Here is a 25,250-nt window from a genome sequence, read left to right as displayed (position 1 = left end):
CGGCTCCGCCTTCCCCGTGAGGGACGAGTCACGTGGTGGTGGTGGGGGTCAGCATCATGTGACCCAGTCGCCTGCCTTGTGGACAACATCCGGGCCCTGAGGCAGGGAGCGGGCCAAAAGACCCGGATCGGGGTCACCGCGTGGGGCCGTTCCCCTGCGCCCTGGGACCCGGATGTTGGCACCCCGGAGGGAGCCATTTTGTTGCCCGTCGACGTGGGGCCGCAGTGTCCTGCCCAGGAGGTGGGGGCAGCCTGGGCCGGGCCTAGGCCAGCGCCCGGAGCCCTGCAGGCGGGGCCAGGTGCCGTGGCCTCAGGCCAGCCCTCAGCTCCTGAGGTGTCAGCCAAGGAGCAGGGCGAGCGGCAGAGGAGTCTGGCTGACCCCAGCCGACGGGGCGGGGGGCCGTGCGCCCCCTTCCTCTTCGGGTCACGCCGGGTTCCCTGCGCTTTGGGGCCTTGCGCTGCCCCTGCGTGGCTGTGAGTTTCCTTTCGGGCCACCCAGCCTACACACCCCTGGCGGGTATTTCAAAACGGAGGGACTGTTTTCTTAGCCACCCCTGACTCACTCCTCTTCCTGATACGATCGTTCATTATCCTTAATAATAAGTACCCGCCTTCGTCAAGGTAGTTTTTGCTGCTTTTTGCGGCGCTCAGCAACTCTCAATTTTCTTGTAGAGAGATGAAGAAACAATGGATGCCCCTTGTAATAAGGGACTGTTGACAACCCCTAAGTCGCTTTTAGCAGAGTGCGGTAATGCAAAAGAACAGGCTTCTGCGGGAAGTGAATGTGTCCTGTGCCTAGGCAGAGCCGAGTAAGACGGGACATAATTATGTGTCAGTGGAGTTTGGCCAGGATACTAAGGCTTAAGACTTGCCAGAAGTGCCATCTTTAATATCCACAAGTGTTTACCAGTTTATTTTACATCCTAAAGTTGCACCATTCTCTACAGTACACTCTCTAAAAACAAATCCATTAGCTTTGGTACTGACCTAGAGGGAAGTCTGCTACCTACTGAAACACCAACACCACTTCTTTCTGCACATTGGGTTCCTCTGGTGTGCTATCTTTCATTAAGAATATTTAAAAAAATAGAAAAATAAACAGCCTTATGCAGCAAAAGTAGAAATCTATTGTAATAACGTGTTCGTACAGCAGTATTCCTCTGTGGCTCTCAAAAATATTACAAGTATTCAACAGATATTGATGTAATCCTGTGAAACAGGCAAATATCTCAATTTTACAGATCAGGACATACAGCAAGGCACAGATAGAGCTGGAAACACAAACCACGATGACTGCTTGCTTTCCAAGCTATCCCGTCCTTTAGCCGCAAAACCACTGTTCTCCTAGGTGACATTATTATTATTTGTTTCAGAGTAACAGCCGTGTTAGTCTGTATTCGCAAAAAGAAAAGGAGTACTTGTGGCACCTTAGAGACTAACCAATTTATTTGAGCATAAGCTTTCGTGAGCTACAGCTCACTTCATCGGACGCATACTGTGGAAAGTGTAGAAGATCTTTTTATATACACACAAAGGATGAAAAGCTTTGTGTGTATATAAAAAGATCTTCTACACTTTCCACAGTATGCGTCCGATGAAGTGAGCTGTAGCTCACGAAAGCTTATGCTCAAATAAATTGGTTAGTCTCTAAGGTGCCACAAGTACTCCTTTTTATTATTATTTGTGTTACAGTAGTGTGTAGAGGCACCAGCTGAGACCAGGGCACCATTGTGCTCCTTACTGTAGTAAGAAACAGTCCACAAAGGGCTTACAGTCTAACAAGACAAGAAACACAAAAGGTGTAAGGGGAAACAGAGTGGGAAGTGGCTTGCTCAAGGTTACCCTGCAGGTCAGGAGCAATACTGGACTAGACCAGGTCTCCTGATTCCCATTCCAGTGCCTTATTCACTGGACCACTTTGAATCCCAAATACCAAGTGAATTGTGAACAGGTAGATAATTTTTTTAATTTAGAGACTGTACTGTCCCTCTGTAGGAAACAAGGAAATCCCATTTATGTGAAGTGTAGATAGGTTCCCTGCACAAAGTCACTTGTAATCCAATCGAAGTTACTTGTATACTGTGTAAGTAGAACCGTGCCCTAGGGAGGTAGAAAGGATTTTGCAACATGAAGCTTTAGTGCGATCAGGTCTGCAATGCTGACAGGCAGTGCTGATCACATAAAGTTTGCAGAAGTGTAAGCACTTAGAGAAAACTGATTTTTCCTCTCTTGTGGTCTGGCTTCTGGAGGATGAGGCTGGTCAGTCCTGCTATTTATTAAATATTATTATTCAACATTTGTGAGTTAACGTTTGTGAGCCACTAGGACTACAACTCCCAGAAACCCTTGCGGCGCGCTGACCTTTAATGGGGGGGCTTGTTAGCTTTCCCACGTTCCTATTGGGTCGAATTTGAGTTGGCAGTACAACTGACCAACAGCAGCTCCCTTCGTCATGCAGCTGCTCGCCAGTGGCCAATGGGAGTCGGGAAGGCCCAATGGACGGGGGCTCGTTTGTAGGGGCGGAAGTCTTCGCGGAGATTTGCGGGCCCCTTCGCAGTTCCCAGCTCCATGCCCCTGTCTGGGCCTCCCCCCCGCTGACCCGCCCCCATGGCGACCGCCGCCCGGGACGCCCCGTCCTTTGCCGGCTCCGAGGAGGCGGACGAGGCGGTGAGGGGCACCTGCGAGGACGCGTCCATCTGTAAACGGTACCGGGGCGGGCGGCCGCGCCCCCAGGCCGGAGCCGAGGCCTCAGGAGGGGCAGAGAGGGGGGCGGGCCTGGGTGTGGAGAAGCTGGGTAGGGGAGACCCCTTCCCCCCCCCCGCACCCCCGGGCGGGGGGAGCCAGCCGGGCAGGGAATGGCGCGTCGGAAATAGGCGCGCAAGGTGTTGGGGGAGCTGCCGAAGGCGTTGGGTCCCTGCAGGGTCGGCGATGGTCTGTATGGGCTGCAGGAGGGACTGTTGGACCCTGCAGTAACAGAAGATGCCAGGGTGCGAGTGACTGGGGGGCTTAGGAGGGTTTCAGCCCCCTCCCCCCCAATATATATATATATATAGGAATTCAATTAATACATGAGGAAAGAGAGAGAGAGTAGGTGGCAAAAGAAGAGAGAGAAAAAAAAATCATCAAGATTCGTTTAGGGGGGAAAAAGGATGAAGAGGAGGAATGAGTCCAGAAAGCTTAAGATGTTTTTGGCTGGTTGATTTTCAAAGGAAAAGGGATGTAGTAAGTTACATTATAAACCAGTGGTTTTCAACCTGTTCTCATTTGTGGACTCTGAAAAAACTTGTTCCAGTGAAGGTGTGTACCTCTTTGGAAATCTTAGACGTAGTCTGCAGACCTCTCACAGGTTGAAAACCACGGTTCTAAACAATTAAATAGAAAGTTGATTGACAGGACTTACAGTTAAATACAGCACCCTGGATGGAAGGGCTGGGCAGGGTGGCATGCTTATTTTTAATTTTACCTAGTACACTTATTCCTTTGATACGTTTTGGACAAACGTTTAAGAGCAGGGCTTGAAAAAACATCCTGACTTTGTAGAGATTATAGATAAAGCCATATGGTGAAGAGAGTGTGAGTCATACTTGCGATGGAAGTCTGACACAGTTCAGTAATGTTTGGTGTCTTGGGACAGTCTTTTCAAGTGACTTATAAATCTTTTACTGTAGTCTAATGTTTCTGTACCTCTAGTTTTGCCCTCATTGATGTCATTGTGATCGGGGTGTGGAGACAACATGCTGGCGATTAGTTCTGAGAGTTAATTGTGAAGAGATTCTGGGGGAGGTATTATTTTTGTTAGTATAAAGGTAGCACTTAGAGGCTCCAGTTTGGTTTACGTGTACGCAAGCCACATACCCATTAGAGGTTAGGTTGATGTGTGGAATTAAAATCCATGTGATGTGCAATCCTTGGAATTTAACACAGACAATAAGGAGTTCAGTCCAGTGGCTTATGCTCAAATCTGTTAGTCTTTAAGGTGCCACCACACGGCTATCCCCAGGTACTTGTCACAACACAGCTGCTCTATCTAGTGGGCCTCAGGGAAGAAATCTTTGCACTGAAGTTCTTCAAATTATTTCGCAGGTGGTACCTGAACTTTGCTTTGTGTCTCTGCGAAATTCTTCAAATACATGGGGAGAAATACATTAAAAATGTTACAATAGTAACAGCAGTCTTTTTCTAGGTAGAATTACTTTATGTAATCTGTGTGTGTTTGAATGGTCTTGGGTGTCCAGTGGCATTTTAAGTCTCTCACCCAAGGATACCTCTTTGGAAGACTGTCCCAAGACAGCTTTTTAGCTTTTCTGTCTAAGTTAAGTCTTCATCAGTAAACCCTGATGGCTCTATTTGCTAATCCTCCTCTTCTTTTTTTCCCCTCCCGCTCCCGCACCCCATGCCCTTGTCAGATTTGCTGTAAGTATTGGCTACTGGAAGGATCCTTACATCCAATATTTTGTGAGACCGGCCAAAGAAAGAAAAGCACCTGAAATTAATAGAGGCAAGTTAGCATGTGAACTTAAACAAAGACAATGCAAACATACTCTGAATATGTGGAGTTCTTGAACAACAGCAGATAGAGCTTCCATATACTGGATATCATAGAATGTATGTGGGAAGCATGTAACAGGTTGATACGAGCTCTCCCCAGTGTTTGCACACTGGACCTTCAGTCTTGGAACATTACTTTCTAATATTCTGTCACATTCTGCCTTTAGTATTGGAAACTGTGTTTTCATGTGTGTCCCACTTCACCTGTAATGTACCACACAAAGCAACCAAAGACCAGGGATGTGACCCACAACCTCAAAGCACAAGGCAATACTGTAATACTCTCCACGTGAGAATAATAAAAGCAGCTGCATAGTTTGTATATCTCCCAGAATTAATCTGCGAAGATGACTCAGTTTGAACTCTTTTTAAACTGAAATTTCCAGTTCTTCAGGTGTGGAGCTCTGTTAGTAATCTTAACTTAATTTAAAAAACAAACATCTAATGGTTATAGTTGTCTGGGGTTTTTTTAACACATTTTCTCCTGCAGGATACTACGCTCGTGTCCATGGAGTCAGTCAGCTACTTACGGCTTTTTTAAAGAAGACAGAATGCAACTGTCAAATCATAAATCTTGGTGCCGGTATGGATACCATGTTCTGGAGATTAAAGGTGATGATCACTCAGAATCCTAACATGAGGAAAAGGAAGGGTTTGCGCATATCTGAAACTTTCTCCTATTTTCTCCTAAGAAACAAATTATTGACCAGTCAATCCAGTGTCATGTAGGAGTGCCTGGCACAAAGGTGACCTCTAGTGGCTGTTTGGAAACATCCTAGTTTTCCGTTCCTTATAGCTCTTGTATCATCTATAATACTTCCATTTCCTTGCTCGTATTTAAGGGTCTAAATCCAGAATCAAGAGAGAGCAAGTGCAACATGATACTTGGTACCATCTCTCTGTGTCCTAAATACTACTTTGCATTATTCTTTGAAAGATTCTAAATGACAAATATTATGGTAAGACTCTATATAAAAGCAAACTCTAGTTCTTCCTCATGTTTATAAGAGGTAAGTGTGTTTAGCATTTTGCAGGATCAGGTCCTATCAATGTAAATGGATTGCTGGAAGACATCCTGAAAAAACTAAGTTTATTTAGCGGGACCTTAAACTATTGTGCTATAGTCCTGCAAATAGACTGGATTAAAAAAAAAAAATCAAGTTCTGAGGCTTTTGCCCTGCCTGCACTCATGCTAAAACCATGTTGAAACACTGTTCTCAAGGTTTAACAAAGCTGAGTGGTACCTTTAATTATATCCTTGTGCTACACCACCTTCTGTTCTTCTTGACCAGCAGGTGTAATATAGAAAGAGACCCAGTTAAGAATAATTGTCAGTGTTCTCCGTGGTAGTTAACACAACTCTTTGTTAATATAGCGTTCAGAAAGGTGGAAGATTGACAGCCCTGGAGCTAGCAGTACATATCTATCCCTAGAAGAAGAACCGCATAGGCAGTGGGACAGTGCAAGCTTTCCCATGCTTTCCTGGTTTTGTGCCTAAACTTGGGTCTGGTGGGACTCCCCACTTCGTGCAGATAGGGGAGTATAGAGCTCTAATCCTCTTTGAGATTGCTAGCATGCGTGCAACTTGTGGACTGCACACAAACCGTCCTCTAGAACATGGACTAAAACTAACCCTTTGGATGGATTTTTGAGAGATGCAGCAGGTGGGCTACATAGCAGGTACATATTTGTAAGAAGTTGACTAATACAAGCTCTTTGTGTGCATCCCTGTGCGATGTTCCTCTTTCCTTCCTTGGAGGCATACACTGGGCGATGGTGAGTGAACTTCTGTTGCTGCAACCGGCTGTTGTATACTATGTCCTGACCGTATATTGCAATTCAATTTCCAGTATGTTGGTTGCCAAACCCCATACCGTTTGTCCAGCTTACTCGAATATCTTAAATGTTTGTTTCTTTGCTATTGGGTGGGTATATTGTTTCTTTAATTTTTAGTTCATTTATTTAAAAAAAAAACCCAGAGCATTAAGGTATCAAAAACTGGAAACTCTACTATAACATGAAACAAAACTGTTCAGGGGGAAACTGAATCAAGTCCCTCATTCTCTCTGCATGAAGTCCTAAGGTTGGACTCTTGCTCTGATTTTTTTTTTTTTTTTTTTTCAGGATGAAAATCTTCTCCCTAAAAAATATTTTGAAGTGGATTTTCCAATGATAGTAGCAAGAAAAATACATAACATCAAGTAAGTATGTGTGTGTGTTGCTTCATGTTTAGCTATACAGAGCTGAATATAGCTTCCTTATTAAAAAAAAAAAAAAATTTGTAATCCAGCAGAAAGAACCTCACTAATCACAAACCACATGTACTAACTGCCATATCTCTTTGTTTCTCAGCAAAGCTTTAATATAGTGAGTAAGAAAGGATTGAAATCTATATGAAGGGGCTGTCATTAGCAAACAGTTGAAGACACTATCAGCTTAAAAACTACACATCTCTGAACACTTTTGGCTCACAATTATTACAAGTAACACCTGGAAGAGATTAGAGAGAATGTTTTCTTTTTTTTTTTTTTTTAGTTTTTGTATTTAGTTAATGTTTCGCATATAGTCAGTGTCACTGTTTCCTTGTTAAAGAGCCACATGAACAATAGAGCAGGGACAGGAAAATGTGGCTACAAGGTATTTTTCTACTTTTAAACCCTACAGACATGAATAGGAAGATTCATGGCCGGGGTGGTGCCTGAAACAAATTAAAATTCACTTTTGTTAAACTGATTAGATTTCCAGTTGTGTGCCTATAAATTAAATAAAAATTATGATATAGGGTGAAAATATAACTGAAAAATGTTATAGTCCTCTGTCCCCACGTCTCTTTATATGTAACCTATTTAAACTATACGTTATTTAAGATCAGGCTCTGTCTCCTTATTAATCCATGGTTTTCAAAAAGGGGTACACATACCCTTGGGGGTACGCGAGAAAATTGTAACGGTGGACAATGCATTTTATTTAGTAAGACTTGGAAATCCAATCATAGGATCATAATATACCTATCTCAGATGAGGGTATGTGGTAGACTACATTATTTGGAAAGGGGTATGCAGCCGTAAAAGTTTGAAAACTGTTGTAAAGCATAGCACAGTTTTGGGTGTCCTAAAAATAAGAGGTACTGTAGTGATCTCTTACTACCAAGACTTAGTTATATATGCAAATTATACTTTAGCTTACCCAGTCACTTTATCAAACTGAGTGTTCTATGATATACAAAAACTTCTGGAGCAAAGTGGGCTGTACTTCTGACTACAGAACAGAAGAGGGTTGTCTCTAGTGATGCTAAACTCTGCATTCTTTCTCCCCTTAAAATCTTAGAAAGAGATGGAAAATCCTCAGACTTCTATGCTGAGGCTGGCTACCATGGGAGAGTGATTTTGATGTAGAAAGAGCAACTATGATTAGTAAATGGAAGCTCATAGGGAAGTTAGAAAGTATACGTGACATGAAATGAGATGAAAGACTTGTTCCAAGGCTTAAGAGTGTCTAGAGCTCAGTACATACCTTTTCTTAGTGGAGTTTGCTTCTATAACTAAAAGATGAACAAGAAACTACAATCTTTAGTAAATAGGTCTAAGGGTAAATCTAAGGGTAGATGTGTCTGTTACCAGTAGAGGGCAGAGATGTTTTCGTGCAATGAAAAATGACATCATGTAAGCCAGTAAACTGCTCACTGACACTTTTCCCCTCCCTCCCCCCCCACAGATCAAAACCTCCCCTGTCAAAACCAATTATGGAATCCCATTCTGGGGAGTCGTTTCTAATAGGTGAGTCATCTTAAGTAAATCAGTAATGCACTGTCTTTTTTTAATCTCTAATCTCTTCACTTCAGTATGTGGGCAGGATTTTAATGGTTTATGCATTGTGTGAAGGGAGGCGTGAGAGAGGGGAGGCTGGTAAAAAGGTCTTCTCCTCTCCACGGGGACTTGGCAATCTCTCCCAGGATTTTTTCTTTACGTTGTACACCGGACCCTCGCTAGAACGCAGGGTTTGGGATCCATGCGTGGTACTGCGTTACCCCGGGGACCCCATTAAAATGAATTCCAGTGAAAGTAATTAAATTTGGGATCCATGGCCATGACCGCGTTATATGCAAATTCACGCTATATAGACGTGTGTTCTAGCGAGGGTCCGGTGTAATTATTTACTGATTATGCTTTCTTCTGCTTCTTGGAAAGGTAAGAAGATAAGGGATCACGAGGACAGTAGCTTGTATAAAAAAAGTCTTCTGTGTGTTATCCCTACCTCTCTTCTTTTGTCTCGTTAATTGCATGAGTCCTTTATCTGTATCTACCATCTGAACTGCATAATGAAGTCAGTCTGCATAGCCCATTCTCAGATGGTAGGGCCCATCAATGTGTTTTTGCAGCTTACATGAAAAGCCTGGCTTTTGAAGTTCCATTCCCAAGGGACTACTTCCCACCCCCACCAAAAAAACCCCTTCTGTAACTAGTTAGTACCTGTGCCAAAACAACTGTTTGCACGGTGGTATAGGTAACTTGCTTTTCAATGATGGGCTGTATTACCTGTCTATCAAAAAAGCATACTCTAACTTGGCTGTCTCACTAGTGAGACACTAGTGAGTCCTTGCATAGCAGTAGGTTGCACAGTTCAAAACTCTGTCCTTTGCTTTTGGATCACCAGGGCTCCGAGTGAGCAGTACTCAGGCCTTGGGTAGGAGAACATTGCCCTGTAGTGACAGCTGTGGACTTGTCCCAAAGCTAGTTAATCTGCTTCAGTAGAAAAAGGTCCATGCAAGTCTCACTGAAGGGGGCCATCCAGCACACAGTGCTACCAGGTGATGTGCTTCATGATGGAGATAGTCCTACTGACTTCGTTAATAAGAACAATTCTCAGTAAGTGTTTGCAGGACTGGACTCTGAAAAGGAGAGCATGTATGGTCTACTGTCAGCTCCAAAAGCAGATGGGCTTTAATTCAAGAGGATGCTGATGAATTAGAGAGGGTTCAGAGAATAGCCGGGAGAATAATTAAAAGATTTGGAAAACCTACTTTACAGTGATGAGCTCCTTAAGTCTAAATGGTTTATCTTAACAAAGAGAAGGTTAAGGGATGAATTTAATCAGTCTATAAGCATCAAATTTCAGTTCATGGTGTAGGTAAAGGGCTCTTCAATCTAGCAAAGAAAAGCATGACAAGATTCAATGGTGGGAAGGTGAAGCTAGACAAATTCAGATTGGATATAAAATGCATATTTTTACCAGTGAGGATAATTAACCATTGGAACAATTTATCCAGGATTGTGATGGATTCCTAGTGCCCCTTGTATTTAAATCGCTACTGAGATGTATGCTTTGGCATATGCTACTTCAGTTGATGAAAAGTATCCTCTGACCTGACTCTTGTCCTGTCGCCGCTTTCCATTCCACAAGCGTAACATGTTTCTAGTTCTTTCTTAGGACAAGTACCAACAGATGAATTTTCTTGGTTCCAGGGCAGCATGTTTCTTCCTTGTCCTTCATGGAAGGAAATGATAGCAGGGGTTGCAGTCTGAAAATAGATACCTGAGGGAAGAGCTCCATAGCTTGCTGAATTGTACAACTAATTGGAGCCACTGTGTTGACACTTGGCTGTTCACTTGAATGCATTGTTAGTTTTCTCTTGAAGTCCCAGATCAATATGGTGGCTTTATTAAAGTAATATTAGGAGGATTGTTCTCCACCTTCCATTACTTTGTCAGCAATATCTAGAACTTTCTTGGAGCACTGTCTTACCATGCCACTTGTGTGGATCCCCGCTCTTTAATTAGCTGGTACACTGTCTAGACTTTGGAGCAGCTTTTTTGCCCATGCATTTCCAGATTTGTTCATTACCAAATGCAGACATCTTCATATGTTGAATCCTTGCTTCTAATCTGCAAATCTTTCATTGGTAAGGGTCCTGTGATTGTATGACAGCAAGAGAACTGGGTTATTTTTCATTCTTAGTCTGTTTGCTCTTTCAGTTTTATCCAATGTTTGGGACAAAATTCTTCGAGTCTTAGTCCTGTTATACTTTATCCAGGGGGCTCTTTCTTGGTCCCCTCAGATGTTTGTGTTCTGGGTGCATGGATTCACAAAAATTTGTGATGTAGGTATTGATTTCCATGGTTAATTCCCCATCTCCCACCCCCACCGCCCCCATGGTATTTCAGATGATGGTACTCTTCATCTGTCACACTGCTGACTGGAGTAAGCTATTCATTGTGGCTGTCCTGGAAAGTGCTGCATTTTCTCATCCTTCAGTAAACTGAGAGGCTAAAGTATTGATTATTTTCTTTTCTTAAATGATTATACAGAACTCAAACCTCAGGCCATCACCCCATATGTAAACATACTGAGGGAAACTGAGTAAAAGAAACCCACTTTCAGAGGAAGGATACACACTGCAAAGGTATAAATGATTTAATACAAACTACTCTGTAGCTTTGCTATGGTTGGATATGTGTATCGTATCCAGATTGCATGGAACTGAAACACAACTGTTACAGTTGTTTCACAATTGAACAAATAGAGGCACAAATCAATAAATGTCCTTTTCAAAAGAAAATGGGGGAAATAGCACATAAGCTGTTGTTGTCCACTAACGGACCAGGATGGGTCAAGGCCCAAAGTTAGTTGCATATTTCTACCAGTGAAAAGGCTGAAACTTAAATAAACCCCTCAATCTTACAGACCATGACTTCTTCACTTTAAAGCCCAACTGCTTCATCTCCTAGTTGCATACAGCTGACTCTTTCATCTGTTTCGCTTGCCAGCGCAAGATACTAAAAGAGCCATGTGCTTAGTTGCCTGTCCCAATCTTTCTAATGATGGTATGTGGCAGGACTATTGAAAAGTGATCCACAGAAAATAAATGCCTCTTCCAAAGAAACATTTCAGCTTTTGGAGGGGAAAAGTGCTTTCTTTTCCCTACTTGGAAATATTCCCAAGCGGGGCCTGAAACAGGAAGCCTTATTCCTTCAATTTCTCAATCGCCTTTTGTTGTTGTCCACCTCTCTCCACTGGGTGCCATGGAGGAGAATAGTTCAGGGTTGCAGCTCCCTGGCCCAGCATGGGGAGAGAAAGCTCTCAAGCAACACTCCTTGGCTGATGGAAGGAGCCTGCTTGCCAGACTTCTGTGGGAACTGTGAGCTCTTCTTCCCAAGGGGAGGTTATTGTGATGTGAGATCTTTGGAGGAGCAAGGCAGATAGTGAAAGCAGAAGCAGTGGAAGTTCCTTGCACTAAAGAGAACTGGAATCAACTTCACTTGACTAAACTTTCTGTTCATAAATCCCAGACTCAGACCAGTCAAGACAATATGACTGAGTACCAAGATGCTGTTAGCTTTTGCTTTTTGCGCTGCACTATAGGTAGCTGTGTGTTTGTGTTTATATTTGTTCTGCTTCACTGGTATGAACTGTAAATCTGGAGCTCTCTAAATGGGATGTTAAGTAATATAATTGTCATGTGGTGGCAAAGTACAATGCCAGTTTGTGATATTTTACGCAGCTATTTATAGCCTGACTTCGATTTTTGGCCTTAGAGCAATATACACAATATAGCCCCTTGCCTTGCCTTGGGTAAGTTTTCAGAATATAATTACAGAAGGATGTTAGTCTATCCATTTAAAAAAGGTTTAAGCTTGATTTTTATCATATACCTTCACTATTAGGTTTACTAAAACGTAACTAATTCTTCCTAAATTTTACATGGCACATCTTTTCCAAAGTCAGAATTTTTGTAGAGCTCCTGGGGAAAATCCTACAAGGAATTTCAGAGAGATGGTGGTTTAAAAACTTTTTCTCGCTTTTCAGAGACTTTTCCTAATGCTCTTTTGTCTAATCTCACTTTTCAGAACAGATTCACTTAACCTCATACTTCATTTCTCCAAGATTCCTTAACAAGCAGAACCACTTACAAGTTTTGTGCGTGTGCATGTAAGAATTATTGTGATATGTAAAGGTGCTATTGCTTAAAAATGTCATGTTAGTGATATGACAAGTGCATCAGTTTGCATGCCGTATGTACTGCACTTGTGCCTTAGTTTGCACTAAGAGAGCTCAGATGTCTTTGCTTCTAGATTATAGATACCTAGACAGCCAGTATTAAAAGCCAGATACTGTGCCCATCACAACATCCTCTCAAACCTTGCATTTTTTTTATTACAGCCAAGAACAAACTTTAATTTATGAATGTATTCAAGTTGATGAAGTGTGAAACAGAAGTTGTATTTAACTTAGTTGCTAATTGGATGATGTATTTTGCTATATCCTGTGTGGATAGGACAGTTTAACTCATCATTCCTTCCCTGCTTTTTGCTAGGCCATCTGGAATTCTGCTTGGATGACCTGGCCCTTGAATACCACTTTTGTGGGCCTGGTATAATAACTGAAATGAATGGGTGAGGGAAATAGAGCTGTTGTTACAGAGTAAATGTGCAGAAAATGTTGACTCAAATGGTGAATCATTTACTCTGCCCAACTTTATCTTTGAGTGAACTTTCTGTGTTTGTATCTTTGTTCAGCAACTGTTTGTTTTATTTTGCTGGTGACAGTTTGGAGTGCTGGTAGCTTGAGAGCTAGGCAGGTTTATGCCAGTTGCAGTGTCTGAAGTACTTACTGAGTTTAATAAATTGCTTCTCAATTACTAGTTTTTCTGAAATGGAAAACCCTGTTCTTCCTGTCTCTTCATTCACTTGGCTGCACTCTCTTTAGCTAGTTTTTGACACCTGGCCTCATATTAGCATTCAGTAATGATGTTTGTCTGCAATGGTGTTACTGGAGGCTTCCAAATGAAACTATGCCAAAGCTAGTGATAGCTATTGCAGATGTATATAGACTGAATGCTGCAAGGACATTTGAATCTCACTTGGGGTTTTTCCATTGTTTACTTATTTTACTGCTAGTGCTCGGATGGGGAAATGAATGTGCCATTTTGACCTAGTGGTTTTACAGTATAATCACAGTTTTTGAGTTCAAAGTAGGGCATAAACCAGTTGCTTGGACAATCTAACTTTATGCCTAAAGTCCTTCAAAATATGACTTCTGCCCTTTTGCCCCCAGGCATTTTTCAAGTGTCTCATCAAACCATATCTTCAGTTTAAATGTAAAGTCCTTCATATGGAGACTAGACTGAGAGTCTGAATTGGTTGGCTACTCTGGACATGGGATTCCTTTTGCTACCAGTCACGAACAATAATGCTACTACTGACTTCCTTATACTGTCGGTCTAATGCCAGCATAAAGGAACATCCGTGTGTATCTTAACCTTCTGACTACCATGGCTTTATCTCTTTTTGTATTGGTCAAAAGCAGTTTCCTGAGAGCTCAGCTATCCTTGTAGCTTTATGAAGCATCTCTGCCCCTACAGAATACCTCCTCCTTTCATTCACTTAATCTTTGAACACTAAATTAACATAATTGAAGCTGGGAATGGGTGACAAGGGATGGATCACTTGATGGTTGCCTGTTCTGTTCATTCCCTCTGAAGCACCTGGCATTGGCCACTGTCAGAAGACAGAATACTGGGTTAGATGGACCTTTGGTCTGATCCAGTAAGGCCGTTCTTATGACCAAAAACATTCAGAACTCCTGTCTTCTGTCTGCCATCCAGTAATGTGCTAATCCTTATTACATCATAATGGTGGTTCCTTTGCTGATTTATGTGGAATTAAAATTTAATTATTTATTAGTAAATCAGAGTGTATGGGGAAACGTTAGGAGGTCTTACAAAATAAATCAAGCCTTCAGACAAAGCCTTATTTTGCCTTGGGGGACATCCTGCTATCCTTATCTTTTGTTTCCCTTCTCCCCACCCTGAACCAATGGCAACAGTCGGCTATCTACCTGCATTAGTGGTGATAGAAGCAAGAGACTCAGCTTGCTGAACAGTCTGATAGTAATCCATTGCAATCTGTAAATTAATATCCTGCATATACAGTATTTAGTTACTACAGAGAGCTTTTAAGACTCTGCTGTTTATTTCTTTTTAATATACAGCAGGTCAAACTTTGGATCTCAAGTTGCTCATGTCTTCCTTTGTTTAAAAATACTCCAGTAATTGCAACATCCCTTTTTCTTATCAAGAACTTAACCATTAATCTTAAAATTGCAGATGCTCACAGCCTAGATTCCAGCCGATATGCTATACTTGCAGCAGATCTTCGAGACTCATCAGAGCTGGATGAAAAACTAAAGAAATTTAACATGGATACACAGTAAGATAATCTGTTTCAAAGGTCTGGTGAAAGCAAAATCTGTTTTGGGAGTACGGTAACTGCCTCCAGTTTTTATTATGCCATTTCCATGGTTACCGTGTTCTGAATCCTTTGAGCAGAAGGAATTGTGCAGATACAGTGCAGCTTCACCGAGCAGGCTGCTACTGCAGTCATTGCCTGCATATTTCCAAGTCCTAATCAGGGTAGTTCCTCATCTTCAGCCCATTCTGCAAGACTCACACTCTTCCTACATGAGAAAACATCAAACCTCTTAGAGGAAAATCCACTACAACTATTATGCCTGCTCTGTAAGTATGTGTGTAGCTCATTTATAATACCTGGGATTATAAATCTCACTTGATTTAAAATAAGAACACTGGCACATTGCCCAAATGTTGCTATTCTGAATTGCCTTTTTTAGAAGCTGGATTTATTGCATTTCAGTTTACATTTTGTTAATGATTAGTGACTAACTCACTATATACTCTTACATCTGTGTACTGTTAGAGGGTGCTGTCCAAGAGATTCTGGTACCCAACTACAGTACTTTATAGAATAAAGACACTAACATACACAGAATTACTCTTCCAGGTTTCTACTCTTGCAGCTTGCTTTCTATGCCTCCTCTTAAGGTCAACCTATATCCTAAGACTTTTATTTTTTCCTGAGGTAGGTAACGGGAGAATCTGTCAAGAGCTCTGTCCTGGAGGTAGAATCTGGGATTTTGTTGCTCAGAAACTATGTACTTAAGTTTCAGTACGTGAGCCCAGAGAGCTTTGATGGATGCCATTTCCAAAGTGATCGATGCCCTTTCCAAATCTGAGAGAGAGAAAGAGAGCATAGCTATCAGGGAAAAGGCGGGTGAGGTAGCCAGGATGTATTAAGCTGTCATTTAGATTTTTGCACTTTCATCTTAAAAGCACTGACCCAGCTTATCTACACAACTCCTTGTGGAATTCCTTTTGTTTCTAGTGATAAAGGTATCAAAAAGCAAACTTCTTACTTATAGACAAAATTACTCTTGTAGATATTTGCATTTTTCAGTGTGGATGGAGGGGAAAAGAGAAGCAATAGCTGAATCATAGCTAGCAAAACGTGATCTGGTACTGTCAAGGCCTTTCTGCTGGTACTGGTCTGTATGTGGCTGTCCTTAAAATGTTGGCCTCTTAAATATTCTATGCAGAGAGATACTTTTACTGTGTGAAAGGAGTAGAGCAGGGAGCATGTGCTCATCAGGAACAGACTTCAAGATCCATTGAAGTCCAAATCTCCACAGAATATACACAGCCTCCAGCTCCTTCTATGGCAAAGGAGAATTAAGATTCAGGATGTGATGGTGAAAGTGAAGTATCCGTCTTGCCTTTGCTGATCAAGACAAAATTGCAGGATGAAGAGGGGACAAGCTCTTGCCAATACCTGGTTTGCTACTGGGAAAGGGACAGGCCAGGGTAAAGAACAGAACCTAGTGGTCATGAACAGGTTCTGGGGGCTCGTGAAACCTCCCTTTCATTGTGGCTAAATGGGAAAGGGGCCTTGTACCTCTTTTTCTGTTGTAACTTGGGGTCATGGTATGGAAAAGATTAGGAAACCGCTGGAATAGGAAAAGCTTACAACTCCTGTACAAGTAACCTCTCATTGCTAGTATCACCTGGAAAGGCTAGAGACCCAATCCTAGTCTTTGCATGGTAAAATGATTCAGTCCTCCAGGAATGTCTGTTTCATTGAGATGTGGCGTGTCCCTAACTGGTTCACATGTGCATGTGAAAGCACTTGTCTGTTGCTCACCATTCTTGAATGATATATAGTAGAAACAGTTTGATTTTTTTTCCTCTCCCCCCCCCCCCTTTTTTTTTTAAAGATTGCCTACGCTCCTGATAGCAGAGTGTGTGCTGGTTTATATGACCCCTCAGCAGTCCGCAAGTCTTCTAAAGTGGGCAGCAAACACTTTTCAGGCGGCTATGTGTATAAACTATGAGCAGGTAAAAGGAAAAAGATGTAGCTTTTCACTGCTGCATTACTTGCATATTACTCTCTGAGAGCAGTGGGAGTTTTGCATGTAAAATGATGATAGATTACAATTTCGTAGATTTTTCTAATCCAAACTCTGCAAATTCAGGATTTAGCTGGCTTTTGGATTAGATTTCCAGAAATGGTAGGGCTGGAAGGGGTCTCAAGGTTAATTTCGTCCATCCCCCTGCATGAGGCAGGAGTATGTGTACCTGGACCATCCCTGACAGGTGTTGGTCTAACTTGTTCTTAAATACCTCCAATGCAGGGGGGGCTATGGGACTGAACTCCGATATTAGGTAACAAATAGTTACAAATGCATGTTCTGGTGAATGGTTGATGTGTGTTATTATGTAGCAAAATGAAACAACTGAGTTTCTTTCCAAAATCTGATTAATCCAGATTTTAGAATTCTAAGATGATGGTTGAGGATGGCACAATTCAAGGAAATGGCACTGTGTGATGTTGTTACATAAGTTTATTACATTTTATAGTCATCACTCCTTTGGCACCTTTGATAATGGAGCAAACGTTGCCTTAGCCTTCACTGAGTCTTTCTGTGTGAAAGTGAAAAGCTGCCTTTTGGGACCTGGATAGCTTGGGTTGATAATGAACCTTCCACCTTGTAAGTTACTGATCTAAATCTAAATCAAGTTGGGAGCAACCAGCAGCATTGGCTCTGTTAGTTTCAGTTGGTCTGTGAACAGCACTGGCAGGCCTCCAGTCCAGTTGTTAATGCTCAGTTAAATCCCCTTTCAAAGAGAAAAATGACACCTTTTGTCTCCTCTTCTTTCCAAGGTGAACATGGCTGATAGGTTTGGGCAGATCATGATTGAGAATTTGCAGAGAAGACAGTGCAGCCTGGCTGGAGTGGAAGCCTGCAAATCCTTAGACTCTCAGGTGAGGCCAGCCCACACAGAGCAATGAGTCTGGTTGGTAGTAAACTATCAATGTAATGGCAAGCTTCAGCTTCTCCAGATACGGCAGTTATAAGAAGACTCAGACCAGTGGATAGCAGTTGTGTGTACGCTAACTTGCCTCTGCCAGTACAAACACTTCATATTCCCACTTGTCATAATAATAAAGAATTACCCCTCTATATTACATAGACACCATTCATCTCCTGTATCCAGTGAGTAAAAATGTGACTGTTTGTTTTTTGAGAAAAGCAAAAATCTTACCCTCAATTTTAGGCTTATTAGGAATCTTAATTTCCATTAATCAGAAATGATTTTTTCATCAGATACTTGTAATGTCAGAGAGTAGGTCTCCAGCCCTAATGCACATACCACTCCTAGCAAATGCCAAGAAAAAGACCGGGCACTTGCCTTGCCTTCACTTTCCTTCTCAAGTTGTCTGAGCATGCTACTTCCCATTCATTTTACAGAGGGATCGGTTACTGTTAAATGGCTGGGAAACTGCACGTGCCATTGATATGATGGAAGTCTACCGCTACTTGCCACAGGCTGATGTCAAAAGGTACTGCTGACTGCTTGCTTGTAGGCAGAACTCTCCTTTTAAATGATGTTTCCACAATAGCTCATCTCAATCACTTGTTTGGTATCTGTAATACATAGCACCACCTTCCTGAGATCTCCTTCTATCTCTTGAGCTAAGTGAGGTTTATCTATGGGTATGGCTACACTATCTATGGGTATGCCAGGGTAGCACTCTCATGACAGTGCTTTGAAGTGCAAGTGTGGAGCACTGGGAGACAGGTCTCCCAGTGCTCCTGGGATTAGCTCCCAGCTCTTGGAGCCTGTTTACGCTAGCACTTTAAAGCGCTCTGACTTGCTGCTCTGGGGGGTGATTTTTCACACCCCTGAGCCAGCAAGTTAAAGCGCTATACAATGCAAGTGTAGCCAAGCCCTAAGTCTTACTTGCAAGTGGGACTTTGCTCATACTGCTCTTGGCAGTACCCTGGATCTAAGAGTTTACCCTCCTCCACTCTCCCTCAGCATGCCGACGGGGCACGGCTGCTACCGTTGGTGCTGTCTTTGGAGGAGATGTAAAATAGCTCTGAGCACAGAGACCTGTAGGAATGCGAAGTACAGGAATGAAAGTTCCTTTGGCATTCCTTCTTGGTGCCTAAGCCACTGCAGCGATGGGTGAACTAGAAGCACATGGGGCTAGCTTGTGACTCGTGCTATGTGCTCATACCAGGGAGTCAGAACTCCCCTTAGCCAGATCTTTGATCCAGACCTGTAGAGTAAGCAAGGGTTTGTGTCTGCTTCCTCCCTCTCTGGAGCAAGTGGGTGGGGAATGGTCATTCTCTGTTCTGCTCCCCCTGCTGGCTGGGTAAGGTAGCTGAGCCAGGGCAGGATGGATACTGCTGGTATAAGCCAAGAATACATTGCTGCACCTCACGATGAAGCAGGAGAAGACTTGCAATGTGGAGAGGAGTGTCTAAGTCGCAATGGGTTGATGCAGCTTACGCACTTTGCCTTGCTCATGGCCAGGTCTAAGGGCAGAGTCTAGCCCACAGAGCATAAACTGAGGGTGTCTTGTGTCCTCAATAAACTCCAGTTGGTCAATTGCATTGCATCTACAGTTTGAACTGTAGTTGTATCTATCCTTCAGCTGACAGAAACTGTTACATAATGTTGTTGCTGGCTGTTAAACATCTGCCATGCCTCCACCCATCAGGGTGCCATTTCCCTGATGAGTGGTGCAGTGATCTATCTTATAAATTTGCTTTTATAAAGTAGACTTTTCATCTGCACTTTCCTTCCCAAAGTGAGCCATTACCATTCACTACCGTTGGATTATTCATGAAATAAGCTTTCTGGGCATGTGGCCATCTCCACAATCAGAGATATCAGTTTAAGTCCTTAATGTGAAAAAGAATGAGACAGATAAGTTTTTAAATAAGTAACTTGCTAAATGTTTAATCAGTATTGCAGGCAATTTAGAAGTCCGTAATCAGCTGCAGTTTGAGCTGGCCAACCAGGTTATTTTGATCAAAATAAACATTCACGTATGGAGATTTCCCAAGCCATGAGATTGTAAATTGTATGCAGTCCAAGTCAGGGTGTCCAGGTTGGGTTTTCTCAATCTGTTACTGAAGTGTCAAACGTTTCTTCCATGGTAAAAAGCATTGATGATTGTTCAGTTCCTTTTGTCTGTCCCAGGTGCCAGTGAAAGAGCTACCCCAGTTCTCTGACCTTCAGTGAGGAGAATGCCTTTTATTTTTATAGCTTCTTTTATTCTGAATGATTTTACAGTGTTTACTGACGTGGTGTGTATATCTAGGAATCACTTACCCATCACCGAAATGCACCTGCCTCTGGCCTTGTCCACAGCAGCAGCACTTCCACTTCAACAGTTTTTTAGAATGGAAGGTAAAGACTAAAATATCAATAGAGTGTAGGGATGGCCATTTCGCGAGGAAGGAAGTCATTAGATGGGAAACTGGGGCAGAGACCATCTTTGTTCTGTGTGTGTACAGCGACTAGCACAGCAGGTTCTTGGGCCATGACTCAGAGTTCTAGGCACTATGGTAATATAAATAATTATACATGTCTCATCCATAAGATCTGGGAGTGTGGCCAGTCACTTGCTCACGCAGGAAGGTGGTTATTGGGAGCCATGATGGCATTCAGAAAAACTCTGCTGCAATGCAATGAAACTTCCCCTTTTTCTGGACAATGGCAATGAGTAAATATATTGTGGCTTTGATGGGAGTAGAGTCTGAAATGGTAGCCGAGAATCATTCATCAGGATATAGGCTCCTTTCATCAGCCTATAGTATTACATCTCCACAAACCTGATGATGTTATGTGTACTTTAGCAAAAGAGATGAATAAAAAATATTTATCGTAATGTCAAGATGCATGGTTTAGCATTGGTACACTGAATCCCAGCAGTTAGAAAGGAGGGGAGAAGACAAAGGTAGTATATAGAAAATCACACTTAGGTATGCACATTGGTAGTTATTGCACAACTTACTGGGGACCTTCAAAAAATTTCCCTTTAAACGGTGAAATCAGGCATCCCTGACTGCTGTACGTTCTAGCCTGAGCAAAGGCTCAGAGCGCTGCCATTTCCCCTTTTGTACATATTCGTATGCCAAAAAGAAAATTTTCACTACAGAAACTGCTCACTTCTGTGGAATAAAGAGACGTGTTACAAAATGCGCAAGGAAGATTTAAGTTTTAAATCATAATTTCTATTTCCCTACAGAATAGAGGGACTCGAATTCCTCGACGAAAAGGAACTCCTTGAACAACTCATGCAGCATTACTGCATCTGCTGGGCTGTGAAAGATCGCTGTAATCTGGGTAATGTTTCTTTAAGTTTTAGGATGTCTGTTTAAAGCTTGGCAAGGCTGCCTGCATACATCAGGTGTATCCCTGGAGTCTCCAGTAGCAGGACCTGGGGGCAGCTTCTCTACCCTTGTACAGCAGTGGGCACCTACCTGGTCGTGACTAGACAAGTGCTTCTCACTCCACATCCTCCAAGGGTTTGTACAGGCACGCAACCTGCCACACCAGGAAATCCATCCAAGTAGATCAGGGTTAGGATTTTTAAATTAACAGAGATCTTAAATAACTTTTCTGGCAATTGCCAGCTTGTGATGGTGTCAGAGCTAATAAAGTGGGTTCCAAAGTCCTGCACACTGAGAGTGCTGTATAAATTAACAAACAGGCTGGTTTCATAGTGACTTGACAGCACTGAAATGCTCTCTCCATCAGCTTAGTCTTTGCTCCTTTCATGCTGCCCCCTTTTGTATCTCTCCTGAAGAGCCAGTCTTCTCTTGGTGCCTGCATGTGGGGGGAACATACAAAATTTCCCCTCTTAATCTAACTCTTCATATCTGTCTCCTGATCTTAAACTGCAAGCAGCTTACAATTGTGTGTGTCCTGGACTGGAATTTGTCTTAATTTGTATCTCCTGTAGCACCATGTGTTGCTGGTGCATATTTAAAAAAACAAACCAACTAACTAGGTATGGTTTGGGTGGCTGGTTGTACGTCTTCAACCGGCGCACATTCGGAGGGGTTAGGAGTAAAGCTGGGAATTTTTGACGTATTTTATTGGAAAATGCCAATATGTTGAAACCAACGCTTATTGTGGGAATATATCAAAAAGAGAGGGAGACCAACCCACCCCTGAATAGCCAATAGCCCAGTGACTAGGGCACTTGCCTGGCAAATAGGAAACCTGGGTTCACGTCCCTGTTCTGAAACAGGTAAGTAGCGTAACCACTGGGCTATTGGCTAGTCTGGGGTGGGTGTCTCTCCCCAATTTTTTACAAAAAATTTCCAAAGGTCTCTGGTTTGTCTTGATGCAGAATGGGAAACATTTTCAAAAGCTCACATTTTTGCAGAATGGGAAAATGGTTTTCTGACTAGTTCTAGTTAGAACTACTCTACTGCAGAATTTTATAGGCTGCTCGATAGTTTGAATATTCCCAAAAAGCTTCTCCAGCTGGATAACCCAAGAAAAAACAGCAGGGAATCAGTTATTCTCAATTGTCCATTAGGTGCAATGGAGTAAGATTCTAAAGTAATCTTCATTCATGCTCCTCGTCATCAACTCTTAGTGGGAGAAACCTCTTCCAAAGGGTTTCCCATATATCCTAGCCAGGCTGGGTGCAGAATAGTTTATCTGGCTGATGAAGCTAGAGCTAAAGTTCTCCTTTGCTGCAGCATAACAGCTGCTGGCTTACACTGTCTGCTAAGCAGGGCCTACAGTCTTTGTGTGTAAGGTGCAGGAATGCCTGGTTCCCTATTGATGACAGGGAGATGAGAAGTGATGACCATGCAGGATTATATCTTGAGGAGCTCAGCACAAAAAGTTCATCTCTCCCCAGTAATATTGGCTAGTGTTATCCCTCTGCTGTGCTTCACTCTGATTAGAAAAACACTTTGAACAATAGGTGCCCTTCGTTCACAGGGCCTCTTGCTATCAGCAGGAGCTGTATGTGCAGGGACTGAATGGTACAGCATATCTGAGAAGCTGCAGAGAGACAAGACTTATTTGTTATCTCCATTGGCTAATCCTATTCTAAACATACGTCCCTGATTGTAAGGCCTTGAGCAGTGAGACTTCAGCCCTTTGAAGTGGAGCTGTTCCACCGACTGATCGCTCCCATTGTCAGAAACTGGCCTTTTTCTTACACTGAACCTTACTTTCCCATTCCTGCCCTGAGTCCTTACCTCCCAGCTCCGCGTTTGTTCTGCCCTAGGTAAATCCTCACTTTCCTTTTAAATTGGTTTAAACCCTTCAAATATTTGCAGACTTGCCATGTGGCTTTCTCTTAGCCAGGCTACTGGATTCTTTTTATCTTTCCTCACAAATCAGTCCCTTTAATCCTGTAAATTGGTCCTGTGGCTTTTTCCTGGGCTTCTTCCTGTTTGTTAATAGAGTGGCGCTATGCTAGAAACTATATGGAGAGGGACTAGACTCTTTCTACTTTATTCCATTGCTGCCTACTATCACCCATGGTGGTCTCTTGCTTTTCACATTTGTATGGTCCTTAAAATAAAGTACTGGAGGGAACAAAATATTGTGGTGTCTGAAGAATGTGGGAATTAATGTCAACATATTTAAATCACTGATGTGTAATTTCTCTGGTTGCAATATTGACCGTTTACCTTGCCCCTATGCTCCTTCGGTTCCAGACACTTGTTATAAACATCCCTTTCCACCCAGTAGCTGTTCTAAGAGTAGTGGAGTGTGTTTGGCCTAGGAATATATTCTCCTTTCACTTTCTTTTCAAATAGGTCTTTCAAACATCACATTTTAAAGTATTCAATTCAAAGAAGCCAAAGCTGCCACCTACTGCTGGAGGGGAGCTCACACAAACGATGGGACTGTGCATGTGAGGACTCCAGGCTGCTCATCCTCATAACGGCGCCAGTGAAAAGAAAGTGACCAGTGCAGTGTTGCTGATGCTGACCCTTTCTTGTTGGCTTGTAATTGTTTTCATCAATCACTACTGCCTTTGTGAGCAATCGTTCCGCTATGAGACTCATCTCCCTTTTTCAGGGACTTGGTATGAGACTGTTTTGAATGTCGAGAACTCCTGTTTAAAACACCCACTCTCTTTGTTTAAAGGTGAGAGCACTGTGTCCTTGGTGGTTTTACTCATCCTGTGTGTCTCTCTGGATGTACGTGAAACGCGTTTGTGAAGGGAAGATGTGTAAGCTGTGCCGTGGACTGCGTTAGTGGATGCTACGTTGTGGTGTTCACAGCTGATCATAGAGCGTTTTTTTCTTCTATTCAGGTTTATTTATTTTTGTGAAAAGGTATCCCCTGGGCCTTCTCCAGGTTCAGGCTGCAGCTAGGTGGCTGCCATTTTACTCAATTTCTCACTGACTCTTGCTCAGCTGTGTACAGGAAAACTGGCTGTATTCAGCAGGACTTTGAAAGTGGAAAGGTTTTGCTTTGAGGTCCAGCAGTGATGGCAAAGGTGAGAAATGGAGTCGAAGACCTAGAGCGCCAGCTGTGTCTTCACGCCAATCCCCTGTCCTCCAAAAAAATGCTACCTGAAATTGAGTCTTGCAACTTGCCTTCAAGAAGGGTAATAAATGTCTAGTAATTATAACCTGTCTACTGTCTTATTCATAATGGGAATATCTAATATTTAGACACTTTCATCTCACCAGACACTTCAGCATTACCTCTAGTAATAGGTGCAAACAGATGCAATTGTCTTAATATCATACACTACTTTTTCCTAAAAAGAAAAGGAGTACTTGTGGCACCTTAGCGACTAACGAATTTATTTGAGCATAAGCTTTCGTGAGCTACAGCTCACTTCATCGGATGCATACTGTGGAAACTGCAGAAGACATAGACGTAGTTTCCACAGTATGCATCCGATGAAGTGAGCTGAAGCTCACGAAAGCTTATGCTCAGATAAATTCGTTAGTCTCTAAGATGCCACAAGTACTCCTTTTCTTTTTGCAAATACAGACTAACACGGCTGTTACTCTGAAACCTACTTTTTCCTAATGCGTAATACTTGGCTACAGAATAGTTACCCCACCCCACTGTATATAAAGTATCCCCTCACCCTACCCCTTTTTAGAATCTTGCATTTATTACGTGACTTGAAAGATAAAATTGCGGTTCAGGGAAACAGCCACTGTACACTTCCCCGTGCTTGTACACTTCACTCTGCCAGTAGAATGCTGCTGGAGTAATTGGCGGCTGCAGGTTCCTCAGCTGCTGTCTGCATCAAGCTATTTTCTTTAATCACAAGGTATAAATGCCGTTAAGTCATTAGTGCCTTGCTCACTGAGTGTCTGTATTATTTACATTCCCTTCCCTGAAAGGAAAATGCAAGACTGAGGCCCCTCTGCATATACAAGAGGAGCTTACATCTGTTTAGTACCTAGATACTGATCTTCACGGCATGCTTACCCCTGTACCCTTTACATGCTTTTGGCTTAAGTGTGCCTGTCTTTTATCAACAGGCAGGGGCAAGCTGTGTCTGCAATAGCCCTGACCCTTTGTGCTGACCTCTGTGTGCATGGGGACTA

At 42.6% G+C, this 25,250-nt stretch overlaps 1 protein-coding gene across 2 annotated transcripts; it reads left to right on the top strand.

Annotated features, from left to right (window-relative positions):
• Positions 1-2,494: 2,494 nt before the first annotated feature.
• LCMT1 (leucine carboxyl methyltransferase 1) lies at positions 2,495-24,310 on the top strand. Of its 2 annotated transcripts, none has more exons than XM_048866610.2 (11): positions 2,495-2,704; positions 4,406-4,497; positions 5,038-5,159; positions 6,672-6,748; positions 8,262-8,323; positions 14,650-14,752; positions 16,611-16,731; positions 17,558-17,659; positions 18,147-18,238; positions 20,942-21,039; positions 23,487-24,310. In XM_048866610.2, exons 1-11 carry the CDS (start codon positions 2,607-2,609, stop codon positions 23,507-23,509), a joined length of 990 nt encoding a protein of 329 aa, XP_048722567.1. In that variant the 5' UTR covers positions 2,495-2,606; the 3' UTR covers positions 23,510-24,310. The 2 variants fall into 2 exon arrangements, with proteins under 2 accessions (XP_048722567.1, XP_074989467.1); XM_075133366.1 differs by lacking the exon at positions 2,495-2,704 and adding an exon at positions 2,964-2,986.
• Positions 24,311-25,250: the final 940 nt, after the last annotated feature.

This window comes from Caretta caretta, chromosome 10 (assembly GCF_965140235.1).
Source record: "Caretta caretta isolate rCarCar2 chromosome 10, rCarCar1.hap1, whole genome shotgun sequence".
In the NCBI taxonomy this organism is placed as follows: Eukaryota; Metazoa; Chordata; order Testudines; family Cheloniidae; genus Caretta; species Caretta caretta.
The sequence above is the reverse complement of the archived record's forward strand: the minus strand, read 5'-3'. Positions and strand labels throughout refer to the sequence as shown.